The following is a 9,574-nucleotide window of genomic DNA, read 5'->3' as shown; positions in this document are numbered from 1 at the left end:
CTCATCGCCAATCGTCTCGCCTCTCCCCTTCCTCTCCCCTCCCCACACTTCCAGAAAGGAGCCGGCGGCAGCGCGGCGAGAGCTCGGACCTCGGAGGAAGAGAGAGAGAGCCATGGCGACCACCGCGGCCCTCCCCTTCTCCTGCGCCACCACCCTCCAGACCCTGACCCGGACCCTCTCCCCGCGCCGCTCCCTCCTCATCCACCGCCACCGCCTCCGCTCCCTCGCCGCCTCCCCGCGGCTCCCGGACCGCGCCCGCCCCCGCCTCCGCCGCCCCGTCTCGGCCTCCGCCGCGCCCAACGGGTCCTCCTCCGCGGGGGATTACGACTACGACCTCTTCACCATCGGCGCCGGGAGCGGCGGCGTGCGGGCCTCGCGCTTCGCCTCCACCCTCTACGGCGCCCGCGCCGCCATCTGCGAGATGCCCTTCTCCACCATCTCCGCGGACGACCTCGGCGGCCTCGGGGGCACGTAAGTGGACGCCGCTTCTCCTGCTTCCGTGGTTCGTTTGTCGGCAGGGAAGGTTTGGCCAGGCCGTGCGTTGCAGCGTAGTATGTGTGCTTCGCCAAGTTTCTTCTGGAATGACAAGCGCCTAGTGTTGAATGTGTCGCGCGATTGGGCCACTTCTGCACTGGTTAGCTAGATTGCTACCGCCACCTCACCGCACGCCTTAGCTTGCTGAACTGGATTCTTAGAGTGAAGATTCCTATTATGCCATTCAGTTCTCATCACATTCGCATGCCATTTAAGGGTTAGAGGCTACATGATGGTGGGGATGTTTGTTTCTGGTGATGCTATTGTTGCATGAGTGGTCTTATTATATGGTTTCAGCACATCCAGTTATCCTTGCTTTGGAATTTTTTACACTAGTAAAGATAATGTTCATATGTGGTTCAGACAGCTGTCCGAAGTTTTTCGGTTTCTAGTTAATTGGTATTAGTAGAGGAATTTGACTGTAGGCAAGTTGCACACTGTTTCATGCTGCACCATCATACTGTAGCCTATTTCAGTATTGTGGCATCATTTGCTGTTTCGTTGTGTAGAATTGAACCCATGCGCTTGATAATTCTTAACTTTACTATGGAGTAAATGTCATGTTATTAATATGATTGCATAAAAAAAATGGCTCCACTGGAATCAAGAGGTGCAGTTGCAGTATGTAGCAAGTTTCGAGAGACAAGCAGTTCTGCGTTTATCTTCTTGCATTTTCCTCACAATATCTTGGTTTGTCAATTATCATGTTTATATGTCCAATCTTTCTGTGTTCCACAGTTCACATCAGTATCGATTGAGGACTCTTTAGCACTTGGCTGTTAGTACAGTTTTGGCCTTCATAATTTGCATATCCTTGTTAGTTTTGTTATGCATATTGAATTCCTAACTCACTTTTATGCCAGAATGCATCTATAAGAACTTTATTTGTTTTCATCACAGATGTGTGCTTCGTGGGTGCGTTCCCAAGAAACTGTTAGTGTATGCATCCAAGTTCTCTCATGAGTTTGAAGAGTCTCATGGCTTTGGATGGACATATGATACTGATCCAAAGCATGACTGGAGCACTCTGATAACCAACAAAAATACAGAGCTGCAACGCCTAGTTGGCATTTACAAAAATATTTTAAAGAACGCAAACGTCGATCTAATTGAAGGCCGTGGAAAGGTTGGGCAATGTTTGTAAATCCGGTTAAAGTTGGGATAGATAGACTGCTTTCTGAAATGAATTCTGTTGGAAGGTGCAGTTACTGATATAATTTTTGTTCACTTGATACAGGTGGTTGATCCACATACTGTTAGTGTGGATGGCAAGCTCTACACCGCTAAGAACATACTTATAGCTGTTGGTGGTCGACCATCGATGCCCGATATCCCAGGAATAGAGCATGTTATAGATTCCGATGCTGCACTAGATCTGCCTTCAAAACCTGAGAAAATTGCAATAGTGGGAGGTGGATATATTGCCTTGGAGTTTGCCGGCATTTTTAATGGCTTAAAAAGTGATGTTCATGTGTTTATTCGGCAGCCGAAAGTTTTAAGAGGGTTTGATGAGGAGGTGAGAAAGTATTAAGAATAACATATAATAGTGTCAACGATAGATGAGGTGCCTTGTGCTTCTGACTTATTTTTTGAACTTCAGGTCAGAGATTTCGTTGCTGAACAGATGTCTTTAAGGGGTATCACATTTCATACTGAACATAGTCCTCAAGCTATAACCAAATCAAATGATGGTTTACTATCTCTGAAGACAAACAAAGAAACTATTGGTGGGTTTTCACATGTAATGTTCGCAACAGGTCGTAAACCGAATACGAAGGTTAGTAGTACCATCTGAGACATTTTGTTTTTGCTTAGTTATATCGTATATCACAGTTTTATGAATTCGTTCATCCTAGAGTCCTAACATAGTTGTTGTTCTTGTAGAACCTCGGACTGGAGGAGGTTGGGGTTAAAATGGACAAGAAGGGGGCTATAGTGGTAGGTAAAATAATACGTGGCCTTCAAGTTCTTCTGGCTTTTATTGTCACCATGACATTTGGATTCTTGTTATATATTTGTCCTTGCTAGGTCGATGAGTATTCTCGAACCTCGGTGGATTCAATTTGGGCTGTTGGAGATGTTACTGATAGGATCAACTTGACTCCGGTTGCACTGATGGAAGGTGGAGCATTTGCGAAAACTTTATTCGGTGATGAACCTACCAAACCAGAGTACAGGTATTTAATCATTTATCAACTCACAACCTGGAATCTTAAAAACCATATGGTTGAGCCGTTGAGGCAATGGTTGTTCTAGAAATGATGTATACCTTGTTAGTTGACCATGAGTGGTTACCTCTCCTGATGATAGTTTACAGGACCAGATTTGATTTAGTTTTTATTTCCTTGTTTTTCACTTTCAGAAAGTATTGTGGATTTTTAAAATTATGGTAGCCTTTCAAGTTAGTCCTCCATCCCCCAGTTCTATGGACGCAAGTTTGTGACCCTTAGGGTGCCCTCTAACCCTCGTCAGCCAAATGAACTAAAATTTGAAGTGATGTGACTTTTGAAAGTTGAGTTCATTTGGTCAATTTGTTTGGATAAATATTTTTCTGCTTCACCCAGCCTGACAATCTCCTGAAACTGAATTTGTACTGAAATGCATAATTTAATTTCATTGCTTTTTAGTTTTTTTTTGTTATTTGAGACTGGATATCATTGCTCTATTGAATGCTTTTTCATTGTGATTTTTTTTTGACAGAGCTGTACCAGCTGCTGTTTTCTCCCAACCACCCATTGGGCAAGTTGGCCTTACCGAGGAGCAGGTGATAATATATGGCTTGCATCAAAGTTTGTTGCACAAAAAGGAGGTTGCTCATATGCATATTTGTGCAGGCTATTGAAGAGTATGGAGATGTTGATGTCTACTTGTCAAACTTCAGACCTCTTAGAGCCACTCTTTCTGGATTACCTGATCGTGTACTAATGAAGCTCATTGTGTGTGCTACTACGAACAAAGTTGTAGGAGTGCATATGTGCGGTGATGATGCACCTGAGATAATCCAGGTCTGCATGATTTTGTATTATTCTTCACCATTGTTGCTTCTTTCAAGGCTTGTTTGTCATGTTTCTACAACTATGTGACAGGGAATTGCAATTGGTGTTAAAGCCGGGTTAACGAAGCAAGATTTTGATGTCACTGTTGGCGTTCACCCAACATCTGCAGAGGAATTTGTCACTATGAGGAGTCCAACTAGAAAAGTTCGAAGAAAAACTGCAGCTGAGGTACATGATATGCTACCTTTTTTTAAACGGATTCCTGCATTTAGCCTATTTATTAGTGAGACTATATGTGTTCTATCAATCAGCTCTTTTCAGCTAGAAGTAGCTGCATTATCTATATATACGATGTGGAAAATTTACACTTTGTGCTGGTTATTTCCTTTCAGGCAGAGTCTAAGGATGAGGTCGTCACTCAGAAGTAGATAATGCCGTTGACCGTTGTACATAGAAGGTAAGCATGTGCATTCTTTTGACCTGTCACTCTATGCCATCCTTTCTTCTTAGCACGTACGTTTATCATTGAGCAATGGTGCCCGGCATCATTGTATTGATCTTGATTCACCAAATCATCAACAATAGTTGCAAACCCTGTCTTTGACTAGTCGAGTTTTCTTATAAGGTGTTTATCTTTTCTAAACTACTATGACACTTTCGTATTCTAATTAGCACTTACTGGTTGTTAGCAAGGAAATAGCTTGGCCAGGCATGTCTGTCATCATTCCTCTGGTTCTTATTTAGTTTGTTGCTGCAGTCATTCTTGAGGATGCCACCGGCCGAAACCTGACTGGAAATACACAGCTGAAACAGTGCACCGTTGCCCGAGAAATCTGTCACGACGAACCCTCTGAAGGTGTACGATAACGATGAGTTGCTACCTCTGTTTTTTTGCCATCCCATTTGCACACTTCTTTCCTTGCTGCTTGAGGCTTGAGCACGCTGGTCGTTGAGTTTCTTTCCCCCATCTGCTATTCATGTGTAATAAATGGTACAATGTGGCTGCGTGGGTGGGTATCTCAACCTGGAAACATCGCTCCCGAATACCAGTATAGAGTTTAACTACCCGCAAATCGATCTGTGACCAGTTAAGTGCCCGTGTTTATGTCTTGTATGTTCCTTTTTCTGAGGGAAAAGCAATAGCTTTATTATTATTACACAACGAGGAAGGGCAAATTGGCTGCTACAAAGCTAGCAGTACGTGCAGGCACATCATGCTCCCAGAGCAAGGCTACTTGCAGAACATGAAATAGCCTCTCCATTCTGGCACGTTGATGAGCAGGTTTATTTAGCTCCCTAGTGCATTCAAGAACTTCCATCCATTCCATTTTGGAGAAATTAGTGCGGAGATGGAACTCGAGATCCTCCATCGCTGCAGCCAGGTTTGAATCATCACCATGGAGCTCAGCGCATGCATTATTACTCCATCCGGTCCTTTTTAGTTTGCATATAAGATTTGACTGAAGTCAAGGCTCGTAAAGTTTGACCATCTTTATAGAAAAAAGTATCAACATTCACAATCTGAAATCAATATCAATAGATGTGTCATGACTTAAAGTTTCATATTGTATAACTTTAGCAATGGCAAATGTTGATATTTTTTTATATAAATACGATCAAACTTTGTGAAGTTTGACTTCAGAGAATTATAATATGCAGAGTAAAAAAGACCGGAGGGAGTAGAAGCTGACGGCGCGTCTCCAGAGTCCAGACAGACCCTGATCGCACCCAAAGGCACCAACCGCTTCAGTAGCTAGCCGGCATGGGAGTCACTAGTCAGTCACTCACTCACGCACATCGTACTCCCCAGCCAGCCAGCCAGCCAGCATGGTTCTCACTTCTCTCTTCTGTCCTTCAACACCGGATCCAACCCAACCGAACCGAACCAAACGGAGCTGTAGACGGATGGCCCTATTCTCCGGCCACGCACACTTTCTTTCCCGAGGCTGTCCGGCCCGTTCCACTCCCCGCACGCACTTCTCGCGCCGCGCCACTCGCCAGAGGTTCCATTTCAGGGATCAACCGCAGGCCGCCGCCGATCTCCTCCGCACGGCGGCGCCATCGCATCCGCCCGAGCGAGTGAGTATTCCGCCCCGACTCCTTCCCTTCTCTTGTACGTACGCACGCCCCTCCACCGTGGGCCAACTCGATAATGCACGCCCCTCTCCTTGTGATCCCGCCATCGTCTTCTCCGCCTGCCACTGACAAGGGAGGGGACGGAGCTCGCCGCCGGGGAAGGGCCCGCTATTATTTGAACGGGGAAGGGAGGAGAGACGTTAGACAAGGGAGCGGCCACCTGCGATCGATCCATGTAAATCCACCGCTGGTTTCCTTCTCCGATGGAAATTACCATTTGCGATTTCCCTGCCGCAACGATTTGAATTCCCAAAGATCGGACTGGTTTCGTCGTTCTGGTGATCGTCTAGCGATTTGGTCGAGTGATTCTTTCTTGGTTTCCTATCGGTTGTCTTTTGGGTATGCAAATCATGGAATGATCCTTGATGTTTTTTATTTTCGCTACTGCATTTGTATCAGGCAAAGGATCATTACAAATAAGCTCGTGAATCCCCGCGTCAATTTGCTTTATTTCTTTGTTGCTTCTATTTTAATTCCTAAACTTCTAGAGATGCATCTCCCATAACTGCGCTGAAATTGCACATCTGCTCTTTTTACAGTTATTAAATCATGGCTGACCAGCCAAAGAAGAGAGCTATCGTGGACAGCGGCGATGGAGGCCTCGGCATGGGCCTTGCCGCGTTCATTGCAAACGGCGAGGATCTGGGCCCCATGATCCGGCACGGGTTTGATTCCGGCAAGCCAGAAGCCCTCACGCATAGCCTCAGGAGCATCGTGAAGAAGAAAGAGGTTGAGATCGAAGAGCTATGCAGGCTTCACTATGAGGATTTCATCCTCGCCGTCGACGAGTTGCGCGGTGTGATGGTCGACGCCGAGGAGCTCAAGAGCATGTTGTCCGGTGAGAACTCGCACCTGCAGGAGGCGTCGAGTGCCCTGCTGCTGAAGCTTGACAAACTTCTTGAGTTGTATTCAGTCAAGAAAAACGTGGGAGAGGCCATGACGATATTGAAGATCTGCGTCAAAGTCATTACCCTGTGCATGGCGTGCAACAATTACATTGCCGAAGCTAAGTTCCATCCTGCGCTCAAGACTCTGGATTTGATTGAGCATGGATACCTGCAAAACATTCCTGTGAAGATCATTAAAAAGGTGGTTGGGAGACAGATACCGTTGATAAAGCTGCACATCGAGAAGAAAGCCTGTGGCGAGTTCAATGATTGGCTTGTTCATATCAGAAGGATGTCCAAGCAGATCGGGCAGGTGTCGATAAGTCACGCCTCTTTGGCTTGCCAAAAAGAGGAGGAAATGCGTGCGCGGCAGAGAGAGGCTGAAGAGCATGGCCATGCTGGACCAGATCAGCACATGTATACCTTGGATGCAGAGAATACAGATGAGGAAACAGCACTAGATTTTGATCTCACACCTGTTTATCGAACGCATCACATCCATGTGCGCCTCGGTATTGGAGAGAAGTTCAGAGATTATTACTACAAGAACAGGCAGATGCAACTCAGCCTGGATATGCAAATTTCCACTTCGCAACCGTTCCTCGAGTCCCATCAGCCCTTCCTTGCACAGGTAGCTGGGTTTTTTATTGTTGAACAACGCGTCCTTCGAACTGCAGAGAGATTGCTGACCGAGAGCCAAGTCGAAGCAACATGGGAAACAGCCGTTGCCAAGATGACATCTCTACTGGAGAGCCAGTTTTCTCGCATCGGCACGGCCAGCCACCTCCTCCTCATAAAAGATTATATCACTCTTATGGCTGCAGTTCTAAGGAAGTATGGTTACCAAACCACACCATTGATCAATATTCTTTCGAGAAGCCGGGACAAGTACCACCAACTGCTTCTTTCCGAGTGCCGGAGGCAGGTAGATGATATCCTTGCTAATGACTCGTACGAGCAGATGGTTATAAAGAAGGAATACGAGTACAACATGAATGTCACAGCATTTCATCTGGAGCCAAGTGAGGTGATCCCGGAGTTTCCATATGTGGCGCCATTCTCCTCTTCTGTTCCAGAAGTTTGTCGCGTTGTCCGGTCCTTCGTTGAGGATTCTGTGAGCTATTTGTCTTATGGTGGTGACATGAACCTTTATGAAGTGGTGAAAGCTTACCTAGACAGGCTATTGATTGAGGTATTGAACGACTGCCTTCTCAACAGGATGTATGCTCGCTCATTGGCCATGTCACAGATGATGCAACTAGCAGGAAATATCTCTGTTCTGGAGCATGCTTGTGATCTGTACCTCTTGCACTGTGCCCAGCAGTGCGGCATCCCCAAGCGCGTCGCGGAGAGGTCTCGCGCTACTTTGACTGCTCGAGCCGTGCTAAAAGCCTCGCAGAACGCAGCATATAATGCCTTAATAAACATGGCCAATTCCAAGATCGATGATTTTATGGTGCTCTTGGACGACGTCAACTGGATAGTGGAAGAAACACCGGACAATGCCAATGACTACATGAACGAGGTTCTTATTTATCTTGAAACACTAGTATCAACGGCTTCGGAGATTTTACCACTTGAAGCTCTGTACAAGGTTGTCTCTGGTGCAGTGGGCCACATCTCGGACTCGATAATGACAACGCTTCTGAGCGACGGCGTGAAAAGGTTAACGATGAGTGCCGTTTTAGGCCTCGACATGGACCTGAAGATGCTGGAGGCATTTGCTGACGAGAAATTCCACATCACCGGGCTGGCAGATATGGGGAAGGAAACGACGTTCAGGGATTGCTTGGTTGAGATAAGGCAGCTCGTCAACCTTCTGTCGAGCAGCCAGCCTGAGAACTTCATGAATCCGGTGATACGGGGGAAGAACTACGGATCGCTGGACTACAAGAAGGTTTCCATCATTGTCGACAAGTTCAAGGACTCGGCAGACGGGCTGTTTGGAAGCCTTTCCAACCGCAACACGAAGCAGAATGCTCGCACGAGGTCCTTGGATGTTTTGAAGAGGAGGCTCAAGGATTTTGGCCATTGAAAATTTGCTGGTATTCTTCTCCAACAATCCTGCTCAGTGTCCACCTTCTGAATTTTATTTCTGTTTCTCCCCCCCTCGCGTTCTGGTGGTTACAAGACGCGTCTATTTGTCCGTCTAGGCGACTGTCTATCAGTTACAGTACAGTAGTCCCCTCAAATAATTTTCAATTTTCTCTGGTCCAAATCCTGTGATATAGGCACACAATGTTAAGATCTCTTATGGCCATTGATATGTTGATAAATGAAGCAGAGTTTTGAGATTCTCTGTCTTTTAGTATATCTCTCAGAGGACATAGTTTGAAGCCTGTTAAATGCGCCCTGTTCCACAAACAAAAGAAAATATTGTTTTGTTTGTTAAAACTGATGGTATATACTACTAGCATACGGTAGTGGTTCAACCTGCGACTCGCGATTCATCGATCTGGATCGACTTGCAGAGACAAGCACATGGAACTCTTAATTCAAATCTTAAAATGGCAATTGGCAACAACGGTAAAAATTCCTGTGCTTATACCATTCGTGGGGCCCCGTCTTTCTGGAGATAAAGACATGGAACATGTACGGCTTTTTCAGTCTGAATACGTGTGTGTTTGGTTCCTGCATACATGTAAAAGTATAATCTGAGACATGGTCAGCTGTCAACCTAAAAGATTTGAGAGGTCAACCTGGAAGACTGAATCTCATGCATGTAGCGTAATATACAGCTCTGTCTGTATAGGCTGGCGAGCAGCACCAAGTCAATTCTGTAAGCACGATTCCTTTTGTCCAATGCTAGCTGAGTACTAGTACTGTAGATCGGAAACCAAAAGTTACTTGGAGTAATCAAATGACTGTCTGATTCTGAGTGTAAAGTTAGTATAAAGTTGAGACACTTATTTTAAAACGAAGGGAGTAATTGATTAGCAGGTCAACCAGTTCAGAAAGAATTCCACGGCATGTGGAGGACTTTGCTTCCATTTCTCAGTTAGGCGTGCGGTTGATCAGGTC

The 9,574-nt window shown here is 45.8% G+C and overlaps 2 protein-coding genes across 2 annotated transcripts; both read left to right on the top strand.

The window, feature by feature from the left end:
- LOC125552728 (glutathione reductase, chloroplastic) lies at nt 1-4,627 on the top strand. Its single transcript, XM_048716403.1, has 11 exons — nt 1-471; nt 1,435-1,660; nt 1,772-2,050; nt 2,135-2,311; nt 2,419-2,472; nt 2,563-2,711; nt 3,235-3,298; nt 3,369-3,539; nt 3,621-3,758; nt 3,923-3,987; nt 4,288-4,627. Exons 1-10 carry the CDS (start codon nt 113-115, stop codon nt 3,956-3,958), a joined length of 1,653 nt encoding a protein of 550 aa, XP_048572360.1. The 5' UTR covers nt 1-112; the 3' UTR covers nt 3,959-3,987; nt 4,288-4,627.
- A 494-nt stretch (nt 4,628-5,121) lies between these two features.
- LOC125552727 (exocyst complex component SEC15A-like) lies at nt 5,122-8,850 on the top strand. Its single transcript, XM_048716402.1, has 2 exons — nt 5,122-5,609; nt 6,206-8,850. Exon 2 carries the CDS (start codon nt 6,216-6,218, stop codon nt 8,586-8,588), a length of 2,373 nt encoding a protein of 790 aa, XP_048572359.1. The 5' UTR covers nt 5,122-5,609; nt 6,206-6,215; the 3' UTR covers nt 8,589-8,850.
- Nucleotides 8,851-9,574: the final 724 nt, after the last annotated feature.

Source organism: Triticum urartu, chromosome 4 (assembly GCF_003073215.2).
Source record: "Triticum urartu cultivar G1812 chromosome 4, Tu2.1, whole genome shotgun sequence".
Taxonomy (NCBI): Eukaryota; Viridiplantae; Streptophyta; class Magnoliopsida; order Poales; family Poaceae; genus Triticum; species Triticum urartu.
This window is presented reverse-complemented; position numbering and strand designations above follow the sequence as displayed.